This window comes from Daldinia loculata (genome assembly GCF_022478755.1).
Source record: "Daldinia loculata strain CBS 113971 unplaced genomic scaffold F4817scaffold_17, whole genome shotgun sequence".
Classification (NCBI taxonomy): Eukaryota; Fungi; Ascomycota; class Sordariomycetes; order Xylariales; family Hypoxylaceae; genus Daldinia; species Daldinia loculata.
Genome location: NW_026054871.1, coordinates 154495 through 179420, shown reverse-complemented (window position 1 = coordinate 179420; position 24926 = coordinate 154495). Strand labels below are relative to the sequence as shown.

Genomic DNA, 24926 nt, shown 5'->3' with positions numbered 1-24926 from the left:
TGCTGTCGACCAGCGGCGAGCAGACTAAACCGAGTTCTCCAACAGCTCTCCGAAATCGCATGCCCCCATTGGATAAGGGAAATACGGCTCGATGTGCCGATTTCCCCGCGTAACTATTCAGCTACCCCAATGGAGAGGGGGTTAGTATATGTGTATTGATTCGACGGCTATCGTCACTCGTGATGGAGCTTGACAGGCTACTATTCGTTGGCAAGTATATATTTAAGAATATGGTAGGATACTGTGATATGAGTATATTCTTGATTCCGAACCTATTTCATTTACTTCCATATATGTCTACCTAGGTGATCTAGATACCTTAGGCATATACTAATACAGGTCGTCTTAACTATATGTAGATATCTCGAGATAAAACTACTGCCAGGGCCTAATAAATTAACGTCCTCTCATCCCTATCCTAAGAGTTGCACAACCAGCCATGGCATCGCCACCCACCCCCCTAACACAAGAGCAGAAGGACTTCTTCCTCGCGAACGGCCACCTCAAGCTAAGCAACTGCTTCACGCACGAGCAAGCCGCCTCCGTAACCGAGGGGGTATGGACGCGCCTGGGCATGTCGCCGACAGACAAGTCGACATGGACCAAGGAGAAAACCAACATGCCGTCGCACCGGACCTTCGACTGCGCCGAGTTTGCGCCGAAGGCGTGGCACGCGATCTGCGAGCTGTGCGGCGGCGAGGACCGCGTTAACCCTGAATCCCGGCATTGGCGGGACTCGCTGATCGTTAACTTGGGCACGGCGGAAGGGGAGGGCAGGCCGGTCCCGCCTAAGGAGCTGACGAATTGGCATGTCGATGGCGATTTCTTCGTGCATTACCTGGATAGTCCCGAGCAGGCGCTGCTTGTGATCCCGCTGTTTACGGATATTGTTTCGGAGGGAGGTGGTACGATGCTTTGCCCGCCGGCTATCAATCGGGTTGCGAAGCATCTGTACGAGCACCCAGTATGTGGCCTTGCGTAGTATTTGCCTCTTCGTCCCCTTTTCTTTTTAAACCAGTTTTAGAGAGTCAGAACTCTTAACTCTCTCACCAATCTACCTTAGGTACTGAGATAAGAGGCACTTAAGCGCAATGCTGATTTGTATATCATCACAGGAAGGCGTATCACCGCGCATGGTACCCCGAGCGCACCCGGATTTCCCGCGCGAGAAGAACCTAGAGTGGTACATCGACATCGCGCAAGACTGTGCGGACACCGACTTCGTCGAGGCTATGGGCGTCGTAGGCGACGTGTACCTACTCCACCCCCTAATGATGCACAGCGCAACAAGCAACGCGCGGCGCGCCGTGCGCATCATTACGAACCCCCCGGTCAGCATCCGGGAGCCGTTCCGCTTCGACAGACCGAGTGCCGAGGAGTACAGCCTCGTAGAGCAGAAGACCATGGCGGCGGTGGGCGGCCCGGAGAAGTTGAAGGGGTGGAAGATCACGACGCCGAGGGAACGGGTGGTCCCGGAAAGAGTGCGAATTCAGGAGGCGATGAAGCGGGAGGAGTTGCGTAGGTTGGAGGAGGAGCGGAGGCTAGGACAGGGAAAGGTTGCTGTTGCTGCGGCTTGATGGGATGATGAGGTGAGGGTGTATAAGGGGGTATCGTGTATAACGAGGATTAATGAAGAACCAAAATTGTGTATTGGCTTCTAATGTTAAGACTAGAATGTAGCCCCTTTTATGATTCGCATGATACTAGTTAGGATTATCTTCGTTTCGACGTAAGTATCCTTGATTATTACCTCTCATGACATGACTTTACTAGAGCTCGCTGCTGAGATTGTTTCGATAGGGGGCGTGTCTTATACGACTCTTATATTGTTGTCGTCGGAACTCATATTCCTGTCTCGATTGAGCACTATGGTTATGATTGTTAATTCTAACATATTAATAAATATATATTATATGACAAGGCCTAAGAGTATTAAGGTATGGATAATCAGACATGGTGCACATTATTGAGTAGTTGTTTGCATAGAGAAAGTAAAGGGGCCTAGACAGATTTGCAAGCGATACTAAAACTCTGAAAAAATAATTGTTAGCAACCCCAACTCGCCTCAAAATATTCACCTTCAAACTTGTTTGAACTGGAACCTAATATCTGGCCCTATTTCTACTTTGACAAAAAATAATACCACTCATTTTGATCACCAAAATCCCTAATAAAACACAAGGAAAGAAAACTGCAAATGTCCAACCCCTCACCCTCCGCAGCCATGCTTCCCCCGGAGCTAACCCTCATCGTGGCCGCCACACGCACCATGGGCATCGGCCGCAGCGGCACACTCCCATGGACCGGCCTCAAGAAAGAAATGGCGTACTTTGCGCGCGTGACAAAGCGCATACCACCACCACCTTCATCTCCATCTCCATCTTCAGGTTCTCCTGCGCTGAACGCCGTCATCATGGGCCGCAAGACCTGGGACAGCATACCACCTAAATTCCAGCCGCTAAAGGGACGTCTCAATATCGTCATCAGCCGATCGCATACCAGCTCTGAACAGGAGACGGCGGTAGCAGCAGACGAAGGTCCGATAAGAGTAAACTCGCTGGAGCAAGCGCTCGCGCACCTCAAGGCCGCTAGTATTGGTCGGGCGTTCGTCATCGGTGGCGCGCAGATCTACGGAGCGGCGCTGGGACTTAAGGAGACGCGGCGCGTGTTATTGACGAGGGTGTTGTCGCCGGATTTTGAGTGCGACACGTTCTTCCCTCTTGGCCTTCGGGAAGACAGGGTCGATCGGGGCAACAATGGCTGGGTAAAGAGATCTAAGGAGGAGCTGGATGCTTGGACTGGGGAGACGGTGCCTGAAGGCGCGCAAGAGGAGAATGGGACGCAGTATGAGTTTGAGATGTGGGAGCGGGTTGATTGAGTTGACTTATGTCTACCTTTACTGTCTGGTATATATATGTACATGAGGAAATCTCGCTACGAGATCACTTTTAACTTCTATTTTTACTGCGCGCAAGATAATATTGCGCAAAGCCCTATGCCAGACTAACTTTTCACCTCCATATAACGTGCCGTCATTATAATCCTTAACCTATCTAGCACCTATCATACACCCTCCCGAGCCTTACACGGCTACCTTCTGCACCGGCGGCGTTTCCTGCACCAGTTGCCCGTCGAGTTCCCTTGTGGGCTTATCGACGAGCATGAGCTCGTTCTTGGCGCGCCACTTGAAGACGGCCTCGGTCTGGTAGTGCAGGGCCTCGTCGGGGATCTGATCGAGCATCTTGAGACACAGCCGCATCCAACTGACGACGGCGGCTAGCGAGCGCACGTCGATGTCCTCGCGGGCTTTGAACACGTTGCGCCAGACGGCGGCGGCGAGTACGGCATCCCCTTTTATGACGCCCTCGTCGTATGCGGCGATCACCCCGCGCCACTGCACGAAGAGATCTTTAAGGTAGCGGTGTCGCAGCCCGCGCGAGGTGATTCCGTGGGTTAGGTCCATGCGCTCCTCGGCGTTGAAGAAGAAGTGGTCTGTAAGCTGTCGCTGCCACGACCGCGCCGCGTCCGGTTCGAGGTCGCGTAGTCGAGCGAATACTAGGTATAGGTGTAGCATCGTGATCTGCGACCATGTGCTGAAAGTCGGGGCGAGCTTGAAATCTAGAGGATGAGAGGTAAGGGTTTAGCTAAATGACCAGATTGATGACCTGAAGACCTGGCCGTAGGAAGAATAAAAGCATCAATTACCTTCATGCCACATCGTCTTTCCTTCTCCTATATCCTCGCCCTCCGCCGTCTTAGTTATCGTGCCCGCCTTCCTGTCCTTATCGGGGATGGTATAGTCTGCCTCGCGAGCGCAGGTTTTGTATATATTCTCGGTAGCATTGATGATACGATACGGCTCGGCCGTGCTTTGGAATACCTTAGCAATGGTCTCGCGAATATTTATGGCTGGCTGGTTGGGAGTGCTTTTGAAGCTTCGTCTCTGGCCGGATTGGGAGCCGACAACTGGGGCGATAAGCCGCTGTGCTGTAGCAGCATTTTGGATCTCTGCAATCGAGCCAGCTTGACGGGTTAGCAGCATAAGCTGCCGTCTGCATGTTCTACACGCCATTTGCTACCGTGCTGTAAAGGGGTAGGAAGTTGTCGTTGGGAAGGGCATTGATTCCCTGGGTTCGGTAGTCTGAGTTGTCGAGTGTCGATTCACGTCATTGACATGGGCACGTCAGAGACATAGAGAAAAAAAAAAAAAAAGAAAAAAACTGCGTGAAGCTTGGACCCCTGCTCGATTCTGAGATCTACAACAAGGATCTAGATCTACATAGTACAGGTACAAATGTACTTCTAGATTATAATCATTCAATACATATCTAAAGATTAGTAATATTTTGATACAAGTGTGGAAATATATTATATACTCGTCATGTTTTTTATAACCTTTGTACGTCATTATATTTACACAGAATAATAATACAATAGCTGAGTTTTCTAGATAGTCGACTTAGTCGAGTTGAGAGAAGACTAACGTCGCGTTGGTGCCTCCGAAGCCGAAACTATTCGAGAGAGCAACATTAATCTTCTTCTCCTGGGCTTCAAGAGGTACAAAGTTGAATTTAGGCTCAACATTAGGTTCCGTTAGATTCAATGTAGGAGGGAGAATGTTCTATTAACGAATCAGTTAAGGGTGCTTGCTGTGAAACTTAAGATCGCGATTTGAAAACTTACTTCGACAATGGCCAAGATGGTGAAAACCGCTTCTATTGCGCCGGCAGCCCCAAGAAGATGCCCAATAGATCCCTTGGTACTACTGACGGAAATTTGGCCCTCATTAGAATGTCCTTCCTCTCCTGCCATCAATGAACGGATCGCAAGGGCTTCCGCCACGTCGCCAACAGAAGTACTAGTCGCGTGCGCATTAATATAGTCGACTTGACGAGGTTTGATTCCGGCATGCTTTAATGCCTTCTTCATAGAGAGGTATGCCCCTGATCCATCTTCGCGAGGAGCTGTCATGTGATGCGCATCACCACTAGACCCATACCCCTTTAATTCGGCATATATGCGAGCACCCCTTGATTTGGCATGCTCCAGTTCCTCTAAAACAATAACAGCTGCGCCTTCAGCAACTACAAATCCGTCCCGCTGAATATCGAACGGCCGACAGCTTGAGGGTGGATCGTGGTTGAAAGCAGTGGATAAAGAACGCGACCTCCCGAATCCCGCGAAGGTTAGAGGGTGAATACAGGACTCTGACCCCCCTGCAACCATAACGTCGGCATCTCCAAATGCAATGAAGCGCGAGGCATCTCCGATGGAATGTGCCCCTGTGGTGCAAGCTGTAGTTACGGCATGATTAGGGCCCTGGAACCCGTATCTCATTGCAATATGCCCTGCCGCTAGATTGATGAGGATCTTCGGTACGAAGAGAGGAGATACCTTCTTGTAGCCCTACCTTGAAGATTTAGTAAATATTGAATTATTAAAATGTGGTGCATGTGATCTCACATCTCGTTCATACACAACACTAGTGTTGTAAATTTCATCCAAATTTCCGATGCCACTTCCTAGACAGACGCCGGTCGATTCCAAATCTTCCCGCCTGTTTGGTTTCCATGCGGCATCCTCGAGAGCCATCTCTGCTGCGGCCATCGCATATTGAGTGAAGGTGGACATGCGCCGTTGATCCGAAACCGTCAACCAGTCATTGGGGCACCACTGGTTTTCACCAGTACCTGACTTTGGAACGATCCCAGCCACGGTGCTCGTAAGCTCCCGCCATCGTTTCTGCGGTTCGAAGTCCGCAACACTAACGATGCCCGAATGCCCAGCGATTAGTCTATTCCATGTATGCCGAATACCTACGCCAAGGGGTGTGATGGCGCCGAGGCCTGTGACAACAACTCGGCGCATTCTTTGCCATAGCCAGGAATGCCTGAGCTGGATTTATATGTAAAGGTTAGATTTGCTTACTCGTAGTTGCAATTTATGAATATTAAGAAATTAAAAGGTACCTAATGAGCCAAATCACGCAGCTATGAAGTTAACCGATTTTCTTCCATTGGTGGAAAAGATACCTTGGCTTTTCTCTATCCCCCCCCCCCCCCCCACCCGGTGCTCCAAATATGTACCTAAGTACCTGCCTAACGTAACGCAATTCTGCAATGGGGATGCAGGCTGGCAGGAAGAAGTATTATTTTATGCAGGCAAAGATCGATCAATGATCCCAGCTCCCAGGTTATGCCACGCGGCAGTTAGCTAAATTTAGTTTTAAAATAACAATCAACCCAGTAACTTACTCAGAACTACGCATCATCATCACCTTTCATACTTTCGCAGAATTACAGGAGACGGTAGCGATTTTAAAGAAGCATACCGGATATTCGAATTATAGTACCATACATTCCAATTGATGCATTCGAAGGCGTATGTGTATAAGCTTGTAGACGAATGAAGGTTTGAACACGTTTCGAGCGTCCAGCTTCAAAGATTGATAGCTTAGACAAACGCCAATTGGCTACCTCGGAGCTAAGCGGAATCGTACCGTACAAATCTTCGGTTTTATCATTTTCGGGCCTCTCTATTTCACTTTTCATCCATCTTAACACTATTAGATTACCGGACAATGTCTTCTTAGAGGCAATCAACTTATGGCTCGCCACTGTGTTTTAGCAAACACGGATAACCCGTGGCAATCATATTTCAGGGGTAGTATCCTCAATGATACCTTATATAGTATCAACACCCGTTTAACTTAGAGGGTCAAGACGTGATCTTGCGGCTTTAGGGACCGGTTTCCTACTAAGCTACCTTCAACTTCTAACTTACGGAATGGGCGACACCCGCTCTTCACAGCCGTCTGGAACGGCTAATAAGGAGAGGATGGAAGAAGACGATCATATCTCGGAATATGGATCCGATCTCGATGAGACCTCTGGTGAGATGAGACATCGAGCGAGAAAGTCCGAGGAACGCTCCCATAGGGCTCCAAGAAATGGTGCTGCCAAAGACCCAAAACGCCAAATCCCTGAATGGACTGAGTCTAGTGACCGAAACGACAATAACTATGAGGAGGGCGAAGAATATGAGCACTTGCTGGATCCCAACCTCCCAGACGAAGAGACTATTGAGTTACGTCGAATGGATTCGGGGAGTCTAGCATCGTTCGACGATGAAACTGCCTCTAAAGCAGGCGAAGAAAACTCGCCGTATGAAGAGGTCCGAGCTGCAGTACGCAACTATGATGAAGATCTTCCATGCAATACTCTTCGAGCCTGGTCGATTGGGTTGGCCTTGGTTTTTGTTGGCGCATCAATGAACACCCTCTTCTCGCTGAGACAGCCCTCAATCGGACTGGGTGCTCTCATCGCCCAAATCATCGCCTGGCCACTTGGTCGTGCTTGGGAGAAAGTCGTGCCCGACCGCCAAATTAGGATATTTGGCCTAGGATGCGACTTAAACCCGGGACCTTTCAACATAAAAGAGCACTCTATTATCGTTGTCATGGCATCCGTATCCTTCTCTGTAGCTTATGCTACTGATATTATTCTTGCGCAGCTGGTGTTCTACAAGCAAAATTTCGGCATAATATTTCAACTTGTCTTGACCATCTCAACGCAATCTCTTGGGTACGGGATTGCGGGCATGATGCGGAAATTTCTAGGTGAGTTTAGGCGAGGGTTATAAATTATCGTTGGTACTAACGCTTCTCAGTGTATCCTGCCTCCATGATCTGGCCTGGTAATTTAGTCGCCGTTGCTCTAATGAATGCAATGTATGAAAAACACGAAGCGCCTGACCCATCTATCATTGGCGGGCGTATGCCAAGATATAGATGGTTTGGTATTATAACTCTCGTCTCCGCCCTATACTACTTTATTCCCGGATACTTTGCCCAATTCTTGAGCGTCTTTGCTTTCGCAACATGGATGGCTCCTCAGAATCCAGTAATAAATCAATTATTTGGTGGCACGACCGGTCTGTCTTTGTTACCGATTACTTTTGACTGGACTCAGATATCAGGATACATAGGTTCGCCTCTGACCTTTCCATGGTTCGTCCCCTTAGTTCCGCAATCCCATCGTGGATGCAGTGTTCGTGTTCAGCAACTAAATGGCTTCTAGGCATGCCATTGCAAATACCACGATAGGCGTCGTACTGTTTTATATCATACTATCTACACTTTTCCATTACACTGGCGTATGGTATGCTCCGTTCTTACCAATGAGCGACTCTTCTACATATGACAATACCGGCGCCACATATAACGTGTCAAGGATATTGACTTCCCAGTTCACCTTAGACGAAGAAGCCTACAAGGCTTATTCACCAATCTTCATTAGGTTTGACATCCCCATATCATTCGCTCGTATATTGAGCTTACATGAGATGTAGCACCACTTTTGCATTGTCTTACGGGCTATCTTTTGCGGCTATCACTGCCTTGATAGTATACACCTATCTACATCATAGCAAAGCTATCTGGGATCAATACAGGAACAGCACCAGTGAGAAACCTGACAGTACGTATAATTATATTGAACATCTTTCAGACCATCACTTTGGTATACATCTAGCAGACTCAAATCAACACTTAACAATTTGCATAGCCATTGCTAACTTAGAACATTGTAGTACATATGAAGCTTATGCAGAAGTACAAGGAAGCGCCCTCGTGGTGGTATTTTTCCCTGTTCGCGATTGTTTGTTCTCTCAAACCCAGATAACTTATGGCTTTCATTGCTAAACTGTTATACAGGTGCTGGCATTGGCCTTTGTTTCAGTCTTAGCATATCCGACCAATCTAACTTGGTGGGCTTTCTTACTCGCCGTGGGGATCTCTTTCGCTTTCTCGCTCCCGATTGGAATTATCCAGGCTGTTACGAACCACCAGATTGGGCTCAACGTCTTAACTGAGTTCGTATACGGTTACATTCAGCCTGGACGACCTTTGGCCCTTATGCTGTAAGCGTATCCCGCCCCCATACCTATAGACGTTGCTGATGAGTCACCCTTAGATTTAAAACATATGGTTATATCACAATGTAAGTGCCTAGGGATAGTCTTCTGGTATAGTCTTCTGGTTGGAATCACATTAACCAACTTGCATAGGGCACAAGCCTTGAGCTTCGTCTCCGATCTAAAATTTGGTCATTACATGAAAATCCCCCCACGAACCATGTTTATGGCTCAGGTCGTCGCGACGACAGTTTCGTGCTTCATCCAGATCGCAGTCCTCAATTTCGCGCTCGGTAACATTGAAGGGGTATGCGAATTAACTCAGCCGCAGCGGTTTACTTGTCCCGGAGGCCGAGTGTTCTTCTCAGGTACCTACCCCCTTATTTCTAAAAGCGCCCTCCTCTTGTCCAATCGCTAACCTAGATAATCTCATAGCCTCCGTCATCTGGGGTCTGATCGGGCCATCCCGGGTATTCTCTCCCGGCCAGATATACTCGGGGCTTCTCACGTTCTTCGTCGTTGGCGCTGTTGCACCCATTATATTCTGGTTCGCAGCGCGCCGATGGCCAAGGTCAGGCGCTAAATACTTGATGGCGCCCCTGATCTTCGGTGGCGCGGGTTCGATCCCGCCGGCAACACCCCTTAACTATCTGTCTTGGGGCGTCGTCGGATACATATTCCAGTACGTAATCAAGAAGAGCCATTTCCGCTGGTGGAGCCGCCTCAACTACCTCACGTCTGCCGGCCTTGATCTCGGTCTTGCGCTAGGCACGCTGGTCATGTTCTTCGTGTTTACGCTTAACGAGATCGAGGCTCCCCGCTGGTGGGGAAATGATGTGGTGACAGGTACGATGGACTACCAGGGTAAGGCTATCCAGGTTGTATTACCGCCGGGCGAAACTTTTGGGCCGGAGGTATGGTAAGGCTACGAGTGTATATTTGCTAGCGTTGACAGGAGCAAGTGTTTGGTGATGTAATCTAGATGTCTCTGGGTGACGTGGAGTTGAGATCCTAGAATCAGGATAAACGATCTAACATAGAAATAAGTCTCATAGATTTGTATGGATACTTGCTATTCTATTCTATATGATTTACCGAGAGCTAAATTGCCAGGTGTCTACGCGTAGGACAATCCTTATAACGACGTGGCCTAACTGTGCTATTATTTAGGTACCTATACCTTAAATAACCGCACGATGATACCTAGCTCGCTAAGCCCTGAAATAAGGCTGAAGGTACCTATCACGCATATGTACCGGGTGGCCATGGCCATAACCCGGGCCCAATAGTAGTATCACAGCGAGTACAGCCGACATAGTTAGGTACATAAATAGCATAGCCCTCGACAAATAAAAAGGAGGTCAACCCGCCAATTCAGCTCAGCCACCTCTACGCCCGCGGCCAAGTCTATAACTCGGATGATTTGTTTCGATATCCCCTATGACCCACCTACTGAAGAGATTTTCTCAGACTTGATCCCTTCTTAATCTTCATCAAGGAACCGAATCCTTGGCCTATCCGACCATTATACTGTTGTTTCCTTAATGTTATGTCTGAGCATCGGCAAAAGTAATTACCCCTTTTCAGGGGCTAACCCTTTGATTACCTGACTGAATACCTCGTTATAACTGCCTTTACCTTAAGGTAAATGACAGCAAACATATTGAAAGCTTACTATCCTAGCTCCGCGATATTATCAAGAGCGAAATAGAACCCAATTGCTGCATTCCTATGCCTTGGTTCGCTTGAGCTTAAATTTAAGGCGTGCGTACTTATGATTCACAAGGCATAGCCCTAAAGTGCCTTCTTTACTACTAGAACCCCGATAGATCGCCGTCCGTTCATCAAGTTTAGATAGTTCTCGTAGGTTAAGCCATTGCTACCTGAGCTGCGGTTGACTTGAAACAGCTAATAGTATGTCTCATTGAAACCTCCCCAAGACACAGCGGCGTTGGTTTGATCTATTCTACCGGAGAAACTTCGTGGACTGCTTCGCTCTCGGTAATGTAGCGAATTCCAACGGCTCTAACCTTCACGGATAGGTGCTGTTAAGACCCAACACTAGTACTGCAATCTAAAAAATTTCAATAACTAGTCCCATCGGCTCTCGTTTATCTTAGGTACATAGACCACCTATCATAGCCATCATCTCAAGTAACCATATAGGCAAAGACTAGGTACTTTCCACTCCAATTAGTCGTATTCAAGCTAAGCATACATAAGTAGATATTAGACTGAGTCGTATGAATGCAGGATCTAGGAAGGTCTGAATCCACGAGCTCTATCCCGTACATTCTGCGCCACTCTCGCCTTGCCTAGCATCCTCACTACCTGCTACAGTCGAACCGGATTCTGCCACAACAGGCCTACCCCAACAACAATAGCAGCCGTGCCAGCAGCCATGAGCCTAAATAAAGGTTAGGAGAAGGATCTTATATAGCACGGTCACAAGGTTGGGAGTAACTTACGCCTTGTTTCTACGATCGTGTAGCCACGACGCAAGACCCCCAATCCATTTCACGAACACGATCCGTATGCAAGCTTCGAGCCAGTCTGGATATTTATTGCGGCCCTGGGAATGATGCGTAGAAGGTGGAGTAGCCGGCCTGTCGATTATACGTTTCCGTAGGCCCGGCGGGCTAGTAGTACCGAAAGATGTTGATTTCCCGTTCGCTTCGCTTGTACTCTCCATGTTGGAACTGTCACTCAAGTGCCTATCTGGCGTGCGACGTGGAGTGATGATTGTACTGGGCTTAGGTAAATCGCTTTCAACAATGGGTGGTACGTCGTCATTACTTCCCGAAACATCTGCGTTGCCCTCCAGCTCTGCGGCCTCCGGAACATTGCCGTCGGAAGATGCAGGTGGTGAAGGTAAGGACGGCGAACATTGTTGGGATTGCTCGGCCATTTTCCTGGAATCAACCCTCATAGCAATGCCTTCGTCGTTGTCGTCATCGCTAACGACGCGGTCAGGGGTAGGAGAACCCCAAGAAGGCCCAGGATGTTGTATGAACGGAGCTGTAGCATCCTCCGTCTCATCAATCACATGCTCGTTGCGCGCTTCATCATCTTCAAGGATTGACCCTAGAGAGGTCGCCGCTGATTCTCTACGCCCGGAGCGCGATCGCCTAGTGCTATTGCTAGGGCGGAGATTCTGCTTATCATCCGAAAGCGAATCTGGCAGACTTAGCGACTCGCCTTGATTATCGGGTGAGTAGGCATTCTTACAATTTTGGAGAAGGGCAATTATGGGTGCTGATGGAATTTCGTCGACAACTGTGCGGTCGGCATCTATGCTCGTCGAAATGCGTCGCACAGCAGCCATGATAGACTCCCGATCGTTCGACGGGAACTCTTCTAACTGGGGATCGTCAAAGTCTTCGCCCTCGACCTCAATAGCCGGGTTGCCGAACTCGGAATGAGACTTGTTATCCTTGTTGATGTCATCATCATCATCGGGTACGTCTTCTTTGTGAGAAGATGATCCTATGGATTCATAGGAAAACATAGGGCATAGGTCTTTTTCGCCTTCATACCCATCATCTAAAGCAGATTCATCAATATCCAGCGTCGCAGCGACAGTGGCGACCTCTATAGCTGTCTCTGAGACTTCACCAATTGGAGTTGTTGACATGCGCCGGGTACCTATTCTTCCTGCTTCGCCGTCTGATATCTCCGGCTCAGGAGTCTCGGGATCTAAAGTGCGTGCCGAGTCAGCCACCTCAGCAGCTGCCTGTGCGAAGTCCTGAGTCTGCGTGCTAGTGTTGGTTTCCAACCCCTCTAATTCGTTGGCCTTAGGGGTTGGCACCTCGCTGACATTTTCATTTTCTTGAGGCGCATCAATTGAGACTCTAAGAATATTGTTCGTGTTTCCCGATTCATCCGTGGCTTAGGAATTGCTATTAGTATATGAAGTAGTAACGCAGGTGAAAATTAATGTTAGATATGAAATATTTACCTATATCGGCACTCTCGTCCAAGGCCCACCAATCACCAGATCCTATGCGGAATTTGTATTGGATTTCGGTGCCATCGTCAACCATGACTTGTTTGGTGAATAGATAACCCCCAAGCTGGTCGATGGCGACATCCATCTCTTGGGGCTGCCATGGCGGATCCGAAAACGAACCTGCTATATAGATGGGAGGATCGGTGTCCTTCTTCTTGTAGGTAAAGGTAATAGGGACCTTTTGGTGAGACATATCGGGTGAGGTAGAAGCTGATTTTTGAGTTATTACGAGTTCATGACTAATTGATGCCTGTCGAGGGTCGACCGAGTGTAGGATAGTCGGTTCGACAAGTTTAGGATCGAGGATGGCGTCCATGAAATAAAATAGATATTAGGGGGCCGAATGAGGCTTTTGGGCCATCAATCAATTCGGATTGGAGTTACTTCGGCCGCTGTTGTGCGAACCTAGATTCGCGGGTGTTCGGGTAAGAGCCTGGTGAGAACCTGTTGAGAACCTGGAGACTCGAGGCGAATCCAACGGGAATCCACGGAAGTCCAGCTACGGGATTAACGGGATAACACAATCTAAGACTGCGGGCTTAGTCCTTCGCTTGTAAATATATATAATATCTCTTATTCAAAATCAATTAGTTTTTTTTAATCATAGGAATGGGTTAAAATTCTGACAGCCTGGAATGGCTTATATGAATGGGCTTGTATGATCCATGTAACTTTTCATGTACAGCCATATGCAGCTTTCATGCAGATAAAAGACTAGGGATCGAACTTGATAAGGGGTTTGCTCAATCGACAACTTACAGTTGGGCAATGGTTATTGATGCGGCGTTTGAAGGATCCAAACCGACGATATTTAGTAAAATAATAGACTTGTGTGTGTTGGTAGAGGATGATGAAATGATAGACCCAACCAAGTCTATTGAAAAAGAATCAATGATAATCTGAAAGTGACAGTTCTGGTATAAGGATTTCTTCAGGGTGGTAGTGGCATCATGCGAGACTTCCTAGTGTGTGTAGGTGTGTGTAGGTGTGTGTAGGTAGTAAAGTACGGTTAGGTACTTGGCTAACTCCCTTAGACGGTCGTGGCATGATAGTTATTAAAATCAAGCTGCGTCGTCCTGACGCAGGTTTTACGCTGGTCTGGGTCGTTCCATTCATCAGCCGTTGCCACTGGAGCAACCCAACCTTTACAAAGCCAAGGCTCTTATGGATCCGGGCCACACCCCAACTCGCGAGATAATGAAATGTCAAGTCGAATCATTGCTCTTGAATCCATCCCTACCTACCCATACCTATCCATACCTACCTAACCGTTGAGGCTCACCAGTATCCCCGATGCGTTAAGAAGCTTGTGGGACATGTACGCTTGTAGGCATGTATGCTTCTAGGCTTGAAGGAAAACGGTAGACACGTTGTCGTATCTGTAGGCCGAGTGGGCATTTCGGAAACGTGTCGCTCTCCTGGAGGAGAGGTTGTATGATGTAAATCTAGCTGCAATAAGGTTCGGCTATCAGCCAACGATGCGAATGGCGTAACGCTAAGCTCATGGTCGAAAAACGTAAGGCTTTGTAGCTGGATGGCCACGATGGAGAAGCGGGGATATGGAGGAGACTATGGAGATAGGTATGGAGACATTGTACATCTGTAATAGTAGTGTACATAATAAAGAAACAGGGCCCTTTTCCTTTCTCCACTGTCATACTGTCATTGACTCGGTCCACCCGGAAAGCGGAGAGGTATGAATAGGTGTAGATACCTAGGTTAGTACCTATGTAGGTCGACTATGTTATACATATGGCATACATATGTCAACCTATGAATTATAGTAATTATGAAATGATAAGATGAATAAAAAGTGCGCAACCGGTTTGTTGAGACATTAAATCAGTTTCTAAGTTCTATGAAGACCCACGGAGCAAAAGTTCCCTTGCTCATGTCGGCAATTGCAACTTCGCCCACCAGATAAGCTTATCGATATAGATTTTGTTAAAGGGTTTAAAAGATTAGTAGATATTAGCGATTTATACGAGTTTAACCGTCACGTTCATAAAAGATACGACAACTTTATGAATTGCTTATTTTCTTTCAATTTCAATTTGAGTTGAGCCATTGCCGCTTCATAAATATAGATAGAATTGATTCTACATAGACCACGTCTCTCGCTCAACCCTTTTCATGGCACCGGCAGAACGAGACTATGAGTCTAGTAACGACGTCATCTTAATACTCACTCTAAAAGAAAGCTACCTTGGAGTAAACCCCCAGCACCATGCCACCAACACAAACTCACCCCACCTAAGTATTAGTTTACCATTAACTAGTTACCAGTATAATATATCACCTTACCCCTTACGAAGCAATATCCTCAGACTATTCAAACGCGACTTTAAGCGCGGTATTGTCCTTGTTGATTTTAGCCCACTCGGCGCTCTTCTCCCATATAATGCGCTGCTTCTCCTTATCCAGCACGGCGGGGTCAGGATCGTCTTTCTTGAGGAGCGTATAATAACCCCGTTCACCATCTTCGGCCTTAGCAACACCCAATTCTATGATATCAATGCCAGCCTCGCGCGACGTGCGGAATGTCGGGTCAGCAAAGCGTTGAATCAAGGGCATCAATGGTTTGAATAAGACTTTCTGTATGATCCTAATGGAAAGTGGGACATTGGTTCGAAAAGCGCGGGAGTCGCCAAGGTTTCCGGGATTTATGGCCACAACGGTGATCTTGGAGAGCTTGGGATCCTTATAGCGTCGAAATATTAGCCAAAGCCCAGAGAAAAGTGTTTGGGATATTCACCTTTTGTAAATATTCGTTGAGCGGATACATCCAGGTAGTGACGACCAGTTTCAAAATGGCATATCTCTGGGCCCCTCTACCTTGCTTATCGGGGTCCGCCGGTGGATGGATCAGGAGGTCGATGTTATCAGGAATTTCGGGAAGATATGGCGTCATCGGGCTCTTTTTGCGATAATGCGAGATACTCGACAGGAGCTCGATACGGCCGCCATTGGGACTGAAATGTTTGAGAAGGCGTAAGACTAATGCTACATGAGCGATGTGTCCGACTTGTAAAGTCTTATCATATCCATCGACGGTGAGTTCAGGATCAGCGACAAGATTCCAGTAAAACGCATTGCAGATGATCGACTTGATGGCAGGTAAAGATCCACTAGTAATCTGCCCCGAGATAGTGGTAGCAAATGCATGAACGGCAGTAAGGTCGGCTAGATCAAGCTCATAGATAGATGCTTTCGCCTTAGGATATCGAGCTATGATATCACGGAGGTTGTTGGTATTGACATCAGTATTGGCAGCACTTCTGACGGTAAAAACAGCAGTATGCTGCGGGTATGTTTTGAGAAGGTGATCAACGGCGTGGAAACCGGCTGAACTATTAGCGCCAGTGAGTATAACGGTGCCAGACATAGTGGATGCTGAGCTGCAATGAAACAAAGGGCGTGAGATAAAGAATGTAAGACAAAATTGTACGACACAAGAATACCTACTTACTATGTAAGTATATTAAAGGGGAAATAGGACGACTATGTACATCACTTCGGTCCAATGATAGCTTATTAATTCAACTAGCTAGATAGCATCTCCGTCCGGAGTCCTACATGTGTAGTATTAGAAGGATTATGTATATATTGTTTATAGCTTCAAGTACCTTGCTAGGGTATTAGCGATTTTGATTGGCTACCTAAGTCGCTTCTAGGACGAATGAGAAGCTTCAATCTTTCCTACGCCTCTGGTGCGGAGAGCTTAAGTGGTTACCTCTGTAAGGCTTAGCGCTCTAAATTTAATATGAGCTAATGCAGGTAGAATCGTCAAGAACTCTGATTGGCTACTTGTCTTTCTTACATCTGATGGCACATCAAAACGCCGTGTATTCTAACATCTAACCCTTGTCAACCTTCTTTTCATTGCTCGAGGGTTTTTTTTAATTGGCATAGACCAGCATAGGTATGTCTTGAAGTTCGGTCTGCTATAACTATGAACACACCATAAGGACGTCAATCCCGCATACTTTTTTGGTATTTTGGTATTAAAATTTGGTGAGATTACTATACTCGTCTATTTTAGGGCTTCTCATACGAATAGGTACCTAGGTTAGGTACTTAGGCCCATTCCTACCCACAACCCTAACTCTTTAAAACTCAATAGCTATGTTGTCATCGATATAAATGCGCCCCATACTCTAAGTGCTAGCTAAAACATATTTATGGGCATATATAAGAATGGGTAAAAACGATTAGCTTTTGCAGACAAGTAATTTAACGATGACAATGAAGGAGACAAATACCGAGACGCTTACTTTTATAACTGGTCCCCTTTAGGAATTAAAACAATACTCATGGGCTTTATTTCCTATTTATACTACTAGTAGGTATTCCTACCATATCTACGTTAGTTCTGAGTTATTACTACAAATCATTACACCTAGCATCACACTGCCTACATGTGTCCTTTCCTTTACATAATACCTTTACATTTGTGATCGAATGTCTTTCATTAGTCATAAACGATTGCGGTTACCTGCATATAAGTAAATCAAGAAAATGTCGACTAAAACGCGAACATTATAGATAAGATAAAGCTATCCACGTACCTATGTACAGATTTAAGGTTAATTATCTTACGTAGTACACCGATGCCAACGTACCTAGGTATCTGCCCCACGTCAAATAGTTCAGAACAACTCATTAAAGAGTTCCTCATTACAACTTCTAACAACAGTTGCGTTGCTAGCTTTCGGTGCAGAATAGGTAGTCTACGTCCAAACATCTGCTCGAATCTTCTATATTACCATGTCTGTACCGCCGCAGTTAATTCGCGTGAAGCGAAAGGCCACAGAGGAGGCCCCAGTCTCTTTTCTCCGTAAGTTGTCGCATAACCCATCCATCTCATTACACGCCGTGGAGAAATTAGTAGTTGACCTTTATTCTAGGTGTTCAGGAGAACAAGAGGCACCGGAGCGAAGCCTTTGTGTATCAAAGACAGCAAGAGCGAGCTAATTCTACCGAAAACATTCCATCCGAATCGCACAAACCAATCATTCATACTTCTCACCCACACTCGAAGACCCCGGCATTCCAGAGCCCCAAGACATCAGACACTATCGTCAATGATGGATCTAGCGATAATGAGACTGCCAGCGAATCTTCCAAGTCCACGAGCCTCGTCGATGCCTCTTCTGAACCTCGACGATTTCACATGTCGAGAAAAGATATAATGCTTGCGACGGCTTCTCAGCCCGGCCGACCTCGTGGAGGCATCTCGAAGAAACGTTCTGCACCTGCGTTATTCGTAGAACGCAAGATCAAACGAATCTCATCCAGACCCCTTGAAAAGTTTCACGCTATTACCAATGCTGCCAGTCAAATACCCGGTCCAGCACCTACTGCGACGGGGGACATGGAAATTGACAAGCCGGAGCCTCGCAAGCTCAAGAAGCCAGGTGTAGCAAAGCTTGCAAAGAAGCAAGATGGAGAAAAGTACAAAGCCGACCTCCCGCAATCCATAACCCAACGATGGAACGTAGATATAGACAAGTTAACGGCTGAGCTGGACGCATATACAATGGAGCAAATTGGTCTTAACCTCCAGAAGGCCGAAGAGGAGAAGCAACAGCAACGTTCTACTATTAGCCAACACAGATTCAAGCCCAAACCGATCAAGCGATATGCAGAACGACACCCTAGAGAGATACAAGCTTCGGCGGATAAGGACATGATGGATACGGATGTTGATATTAGTGATAGCGATGACAGTGACTACATTATCGAAACCTACGAACGTGTACCTGCAAGCAAGATGGGAGAGCATGTGCCTCCGCACAGCGTCGGACTCCTCGTGTTTGATGAAGAGCCTGACATGGAATACTTTTATGGAGAAGATGACAATAGCGAAGACGAGTGGGCCGAGGACGAGGAGGATGAGAACGGTACGTGCTACCCTCCAATTAGAAGTTCCCTGCTGTTCAGCACACTCACGGGTATATAGCCGAGAATTATTACGCCGCGGACTACCCCGATGAGGAAGTTGCTTCGGATGATGAATTCGATAAGAATCCATATTCTTTCCGAACTGGCAACGCCTCAGATCTCGAGGAGTATGATCTAGATGAAGATGACGGCGATGCGGCTTTTACCGATAAGGACGAGGCGAGCAGATTCGCTGCGTACATCAGTCGGCCTCGGGGGGATAGGTTCATGGCAAACCAACTGTAAAAATGTCATTACGAAATCCCGATATCATCGGTACCGCGCGGCTAGTCTACGAAGCACATTATGAATTTGTGCCAACATCTATGAATGGCTGATTTTTATTGAACGGGTTGGTCTGCAGCCCGGCCCGGCATTCTGGCATAGCGCATCGGCGTTAAACCCCTGGTTGTGATTTTCCGAAACATAATTTGGCGAGGGAAAAGGGGGTTTACCTTGCCCAGCCTTGTCCGCAGGGTTTAAGCAAACACGCCCTAGTCCCGATCTGCATGTGAATCCCGAATGGCCCGAATATGGAATGGATATCGTCGTGGATGGCCATCCTTATGACGTTTATTGGTGCGGTAGCACCGTTAGGCAAACTTCGTCTTCAACCTCTCTTGTAGATAGACAGGTAGCACAGCCGATGAATCCAACCAGTCTGGAGAGGAATCACATAGCATTGCATTCCACCGTTTTTACACTATTTCTTGCTTTCTGCAGCGTAGTAGTCATCTGTATAGCGTAAATTCTAGCAAGTGCTTGTTTAAGCCCCGGGGTAGGTGAATAACACCCCATGACTACTAACTTGTTCACACCGAAGAAGATGATGATTCATGAGGTAAACGAATACATAGCTGACGAATGATGAGGCTGATTATGACTGAAAATGTCTGAAAAAAGATGGTTGCTTTTTATTCCTGCCTTAACGAACAAAAGGCCTCCCTTGATGCCTCTTGACCGCCACGAATAAGTACTTGCTGACCAGATAAACCACCTGTGTAAGACACGGGAATTTCTAGAAGATAACTAGAGCCTCGCGAGTAGGCGAGCAAGATAGACACAGAATCGAAGAAAAAAAACGAAAAATAAATAAAAACCCGCTTCAAGACGCAAGAAAAAGAAAGGAGGTATATACATATATATATCAATCCGCGCCGATACCCATTTCCGTGTCCGCGTGCTCATTCATTAATCCGTAGCCCATACAAATCAAGTGAAATAAAATCAGATTAGATCAAGTAATCAGTGATTCGGTCAGTCAGTCAGTCAGTCAGTCCGGTTCCAACCCCAAGTACCTAATTCAAGAAAACAAAAAGGAAGCCGTGGTTCCCAGCGCCAAGTCAGCAAGGCCTCCCTTTCTCGTTCCCTCTGACGCCCCCAACCTCACCGCCTCCAGACCATTTGTTCGTTGGGTGGCTGTCTGTCCCTCGCCTCGTAAACGCTGGCTTACGTAGGTAGGTAAGTAAGTAGGTAGACAGCGCTTCCCCGTCGCGACGTATGTCTAAAATAAAGATGGAATAAATAAATAAATAGATAGATAGATAGATAGATAGATAGACTCGTTATGGTGGTGGGGGTCTAGGATTCGCAGACGACCCCGCGGATAATAATCGAGTACGAAGTTGTCTTGTCGGTAGACGAATAGATACAAACGAAGGTAAACGAGAGAAGCCTATGCGGCTTTTGTGTTGGGCGTCTATGCATATGTATGTATGTATGTATGTCGGCTGTCCGAGATGGTCTGAGACAGCAGGCGGTATGAGCTCATAGTGTCTGCTTGAGTGCTGTATTGTCTCAAGTCAAGTCACCTGTGGTTGGCGCCGAAGCCAGTATTCACGTAGAGTCCGTCCTCCGCCTTGACGATATGCGAAAATTTGAGAGGGTTGTCTGCGAGCTTTGGGGGCATGGCGAATTTGCTTTCTTCTGGAGAGGGCTCGCGCGGAAAAGAGCGCTTTGGAGTCTCCTTGTCGCCGTCTGGCTTGTAACAGCAACCGCACTGGCCGTTCGCCAGCTTTTCCTTCCATTTGCCCTTTTGGATCGCTTCACATCGTGCCTGTTCCTTCTGCGCAGCGCGCTCTTTGGCTGGTTGAATTCATTAGCTCCAGTTGCTACGGAGGGGGGAACCCCCTATCTGACGGGGACTTACCTAGTTCAGCAGCCACAATTTTCACCTTGTATGGCACCCAGTCATAGAGCATGGCTCGCTCGGGATACAGGTAGGTCAGGCTGAAGTATGGCTTGTCTTCCAGTTGATGTCGAACCTTGGCAACCACTGCCTCTACGTGCCCCTCGGGTAGAAACACAAGTCTTCTTCCCTTATCTATGAGATGAGGGAGATGCAGGTTGTCTCTGTAGTGAATGCCTTGGATGCCTTGGGTTGTGCGTTCTTTTCCAGGCGGCATTATAAATCTCTTCTCAAAGAGGCGTCTGTTCTCCTCCCACGAGAACTTCATCTCGTATTTGTTGAATCGAATAAAATCGGCCTCCTCTGTTGTGTACTTGATGTTGTTGTGGGAGCCCTTTTTGTTGCAGCCTTCCGTAGAATCTTCTTCAGATGGTGAGGGTTGTGGTCGGGGTCGATGACAATAGCCGCGGGACTGCGACGTGTACTGCTGCTTCTCTCGATAGAAAACTGGTTGCGGATCGCAGAATTTCAAGGAAATGTTCAAGGAAATATTCAAAGAATTCCCCCTTGAGTCTCGGGGCTGCGAAAGGAGTTCTTGACAGCCATTGGATTCTTTCCTTCTGAGATTAAGCCACTGGACGATGGGGTCTTCTGGCGCTGGAGATTTTGGCTGTGATGAGAGAGAGTACTCATTTTCGGGCTCCGGGCTGGAACTAGGTGTCTGTAGCACCCTTCGAGGTCTGTGGTGGGAAGTGGGTCGACGGCCTTCACGCTCCTCGGCTGATAGGATATGGTAAATACCTGGGAGTGTGACTGGTCGGAGCTTGACCTTCTTCGAGCTCTCGCCCAGGTTATCACATTTACGCTTCAGAAACTCTCCACGAGGGGGTACTAAGTCGAGCCGAGGAATGTCATCGGGCTCGTGCTTTGACCTCGGCGTCTGAGGGGGCGAGGACCTAATCGAAACGTTCTCCCACGGCTCTGTGGTAATCGAAACATTTTCCCACGGTTCAGCGGTAGATTCCTGGGAGAATGAAGAGCCAGACCTCTCACTGATTGGTGAATAGGGCGATACTGAAGTATCTGTGAGGCGAATCGTGCTGTCAACTCTTCTATAAGGAGTAACCGGTGGAAGTCGGCCAGTATTCAGTTGAGCCGACTCGGACTGAACCGAACGGAGTGGGAGTGGTGAATTTAAAATCGCTTTTCGCTGGATAGCTAGATGATTCATTCTTGTTATATTGTTGTCGTATTGAATTCGCATAATATTAGTAAATATCGACTCGTTGATGGTATGAGAGGAAGTGAGGTAAGGAATTAGATAAAGTCTTAGATGATGAAAAATGCTTGCTGATCAAAGCGTGAAGGGAGGAGGACTATTTATGACTCTTGAATCGATGTAGGAGGACGATCCAGTGCAGGACAGGTACCCGACTGTTTAATATAGACCAACAACGTCCCGACACACAGGGTCGAGTCTACTGAAGAGTACTTGGTGCAACCTTACAGACGAGCAGCAGCCCTGTAGCAGAGAAGCACCCCCGGGGTGTCGCTTGAGCGGCAACTATTGGTAATCCGTCTCTTGGCTTCTGATATATAACACGGCTTGGGGTTGATAAGTACGCCTATGTCTCTAGTAAAATGACGAGAAAGTGGTTTTTCTTTTACAAGATTCTACTAGTCAAGCGATTGGTGGGTATATGAAAGACACGAACTACTGCGGAGAATAAGCCATTCTGCACTGAGAATCTAAACTCGACAAAAGGCGAGCGGGAGCGGTGGCCGATGTGGTAGGGTAGGAATGGACGACACGGAGAATGACAACGCTTGGTCGAGTGGCGGTATACCCAAGCGGAGGAGTCCATCCATCCCCAATCTGTGATGCTTGAATGGACGGACCATGGCGCAAGGGGGGGCTCGAGGTCCAAGGCTATTCTCGATGCAAACCTGGACAACCCAGACACACAGTTTCAATCAATGCAACCACATCGATGGTGGCCGATCGTGCATGAGACCAAAGTCAGAATAAAGGCAAGACATTATAAGTAGGTAGAGTTATAGGTACCAAAAAAAACGCCCTCCGCATTAGCGGTATAGAGATCGTCTAAGGCGGTAGTCCAGTGAGAATAGGCATTAATTCCCACCCGTCCGAGATAGAAACAAAGCAATTGAATATTGTTCCCGTCTTTCCTAGCCGATAAGTCTAATTACCGCCGTTTGGCACTGTGAGTGCCCTCTTATGTGTCAATGGCACGCCATTCGCTTATAACCCTGAGAGGTTCCCAAGCTGTCGGGACCAGCCCACCAATAGAACCATCGAGTAGGTCCAGGGGCAGGTCAACCGAAGAGGGGGTGAAAATACGCGGGCCGGTTATATGATGGAATAGGTAAGTGTGAAGGACAGAACTGAATTATGCCAGATGTGCTGTCAGTCGGCGATGAGGATTGTCAGGAAGCGCGCATAAGCAACCCGACCATCATCGTGCCAACCACTTGAAAGAAGGTTGTCTCAGGGTGTCATTTGTGGAAGAGGCTGAGCCTACCTAAGGTACCTCTATCCGTAAACTTATAGGTTCGTCTATATAGGTACCTGTAAATACTAAAAGCCGCACGGTGATGTGCTTTTTTGGGCTTCGTAAGCCGTAAGCGCGACAATACAGCTTGTGATCGACTTTCATTGGGTTATTTTATCGTGGGGGTCGTTCGTGGTCGAGACTTTTCGAGACTTTTCGACACTCGGGCCGGCCAGAGAGAAGTGAATAATCGGGCCAAGGCAAATCCTTGCCTAACTCGGCTCTGCAGAATTATGTGGTCTAACCCTGCGCTTATGATCCCGATAGTGTAAATCGGGCATGTGAATCGCATGTTACCAACATGGAGAAACGCAGAGAGCGCCAAATGCGAAGATGAGCCACTTACGAACCCCAGAGCGACAAAAGAGGCCAGCATAGAGCATTGAGAGAAGGATCGATCGCGTCTCCCTTGTCCCCCTTGTCCCGAGTACTCAAATAGCACGGCGTCTAGCAAGCTGGTAGCTTGGCCTTCCGAGGTAAATTACCTCAACATCCGATATCTTTAGAAATTATTTCAAAGTCTCTCCACTGCCCCCGTTTTTCAACTTCCTAAATTTGGTACCCCCGAAACTAGTAAACGCCGTAACTTAGGTAGTATATTCGGTGTTTACTGTTATTATAACACCTAGCGGCTGAGCTTAGACGAGGCAGTCGAATTTTTATCCCCAGATCTAGGAAACAAAACTCCTCGATTCTGTGTCCAAATTGGTTCGAGTCTTGCCTAATTTCTTTTCTCTTCCCGTCTTTTGTGATTTTTCTCGACCAATAGGCCTGTCGAGATGCAGTACACATACGTAGGGGCGTATAGTACGAATAGGGATTGGAACAATGATGATATTGAGGCTTTCAGCAAGTTTTACAAATTTCGCAAACTCATTGGGTAGGACGGGATCTGCCTGCCGTGATGACGACAAAGACGCCGCCCGCCAGTACGTCCTATCACAAGGGTTCTCCAGACTGATGATCTCCAGGGTTCTGTAGCTAAGATGTCTAAGCGGCCTGATGGCCGGATCCTAACGCTAAACTGAATCTCGCGCCATGGAGAACTCGAACCCCTAGCCCACTAGAGCCGGCTCTGATGTATACATACCTAAACTAAATATCATAGTGGTCTTTAACTTGGTGCAGAAGCCGAGACCATGCTACTAGTGTATGTCTATGCAGTACGGTAGATCCAATTCCGTCCTGTCTAAACCAATTCCACTAGCGACAAGAGACTAACCTACTAAGAAACTGTCACTTCTGACACGTCACATTGTCGAGGCCATTGATTTTCGCCTATAAGTAAACATTTAAGACTGTCTTAGCTTTCAGCTGCATCATCGTCGGCATCCATTTTCGCTACCAGATAATGCAAACA

At 47.4% G+C, this 24926-nt stretch overlaps 9 protein-coding genes across 9 annotated transcripts; 4 read left to right on the top strand and 5 right to left on the bottom strand.

Moving 5' to 3' along the window:
* Positions 1–115: 115 nt before the first annotated feature.
* F4817DRAFT_333991 (uncharacterized protein) lies at positions 116–1971 on the top strand. The gene is made up of 2 exons (XM_049302828.1): positions 116–964; positions 1116–1971. Exons 1-2 carry the CDS (start codon positions 440–442, stop codon positions 1575–1577), a joined length of 987 nt encoding a protein of 328 aa, XP_049160182.1. The 5' UTR covers positions 116–439; the 3' UTR covers positions 1578–1971.
* A 253-nt stretch (positions 1972–2224) lies between these two features.
* On the top strand, positions 2225–2878 carry F4817DRAFT_357955 (dihydrofolate reductase-like domain-containing protein; the record flags this gene model as incomplete). Its single annotated transcript, XM_049305971.1, has 1 exon — positions 2225–2878. The coding sequence occupies one exon, from the start codon at positions 2225–2227 to the stop codon at positions 2876–2878; it is 654 nt and encodes a 217-aa protein (XP_049160181.1).
* A 102-nt stretch (positions 2879–2980) lies between these two features.
* F4817DRAFT_65702 (ubiquinol-cytochrome C chaperone-domain-containing protein) lies at positions 2981–4218 on the bottom strand. The gene is made up of 2 exons (XM_049307725.1): positions 3706–4218; positions 2981–3618 (listed from the first exon to the last, which is right to left on the bottom strand). Exons 1-2 carry the CDS (start codon positions 4070–4072, stop codon positions 3083–3085), a joined length of 903 nt encoding a protein of 300 aa, XP_049160180.1. The 5' UTR covers positions 4073–4218; the 3' UTR covers positions 2981–3082.
* A 139-nt stretch (positions 4219–4357) lies between these two features.
* F4817DRAFT_333988 (3-oxoacyl-synth) lies at positions 4358–5931 on the bottom strand. The gene is made up of 3 exons (XM_049302827.1): positions 5464–5931; positions 4684–5406; positions 4358–4621 (listed from the first exon to the last, which is right to left on the bottom strand). Exons 1-3 carry the CDS (start codon positions 5866–5868, stop codon positions 4460–4462), a joined length of 1290 nt encoding a protein of 429 aa, XP_049160179.1. The 5' UTR covers positions 5869–5931; the 3' UTR covers positions 4358–4459.
* A 282-nt stretch (positions 5932–6213) lies between these two features.
* F4817DRAFT_333987 (small oligopeptide transporter) lies at positions 6214–10025 on the top strand. Its single transcript, XM_049302826.1, has 9 exons — positions 6214–7618; positions 7669–8008; positions 8079–8297; positions 8350–8477; positions 8590–8657; positions 8714–8919; positions 8973–8999; positions 9067–9281; positions 9349–10025. Exons 1-9 carry the CDS (start codon positions 6787–6789, stop codon positions 9834–9836), a joined length of 2523 nt encoding a protein of 840 aa, XP_049160178.1. The 5' UTR covers positions 6214–6786; the 3' UTR covers positions 9837–10025.
* An 863-nt stretch (positions 10026–10888) lies between these two features.
* F4817DRAFT_65594 (uncharacterized protein) lies at positions 10889–13476 on the bottom strand. Its single transcript, XM_049307724.1, has 2 exons — positions 12872–13476; positions 10889–12801 (listed from the first exon to the last, which is right to left on the bottom strand). The coding sequence occupies exons 1-2, from the start codon at positions 13236–13238 to the stop codon at positions 11378–11380; spliced, it is 1791 nt and encodes a 596-aa protein (XP_049160177.1). The 5' UTR covers positions 13239–13476; the 3' UTR covers positions 10889–11377.
* A 1477-nt stretch (positions 13477–14953) lies between these two features.
* Positions 14954–16495, bottom strand: F4817DRAFT_333971 (NAD(P)-binding protein). The gene is made up of 2 exons (XM_049302825.1): positions 15678–16495; positions 14954–15622 (listed from the first exon to the last, which is right to left on the bottom strand). The coding sequence occupies exons 1-2, from the start codon at positions 16305–16307 to the stop codon at positions 15251–15253; spliced, it is 1002 nt and encodes a 333-aa protein (XP_049160176.1). The 5' UTR covers positions 16308–16495; the 3' UTR covers positions 14954–15250.
* A 1054-nt stretch (positions 16496–17549) lies between these two features.
* F4817DRAFT_333970 (uncharacterized protein) lies at positions 17550–19589 on the top strand. Its single transcript, XM_049302824.1, has 3 exons — positions 17550–17759; positions 17830–18825; positions 18885–19589. Exons 1-3 carry the CDS (start codon positions 17690–17692, stop codon positions 19109–19111), a joined length of 1293 nt encoding a protein of 430 aa, XP_049160175.1. The 5' UTR covers positions 17550–17689; the 3' UTR covers positions 19112–19589.
* A 1083-nt stretch (positions 19590–20672) lies between these two features.
* F4817DRAFT_357949 (uncharacterized protein) lies at positions 20673–22224 on the bottom strand (the record flags this gene model as incomplete). The annotated part of the gene is made up of 2 exons (XM_049305970.1): positions 20673–20950; positions 21015–22224. The coding sequence occupies 2 exons, from the start codon at positions 22222–22224 to the stop codon at positions 20673–20675; spliced, it is 1488 nt and encodes a 495-aa protein (XP_049160174.1).
* Positions 22225–24926: the final 2702 nt, after the last annotated feature.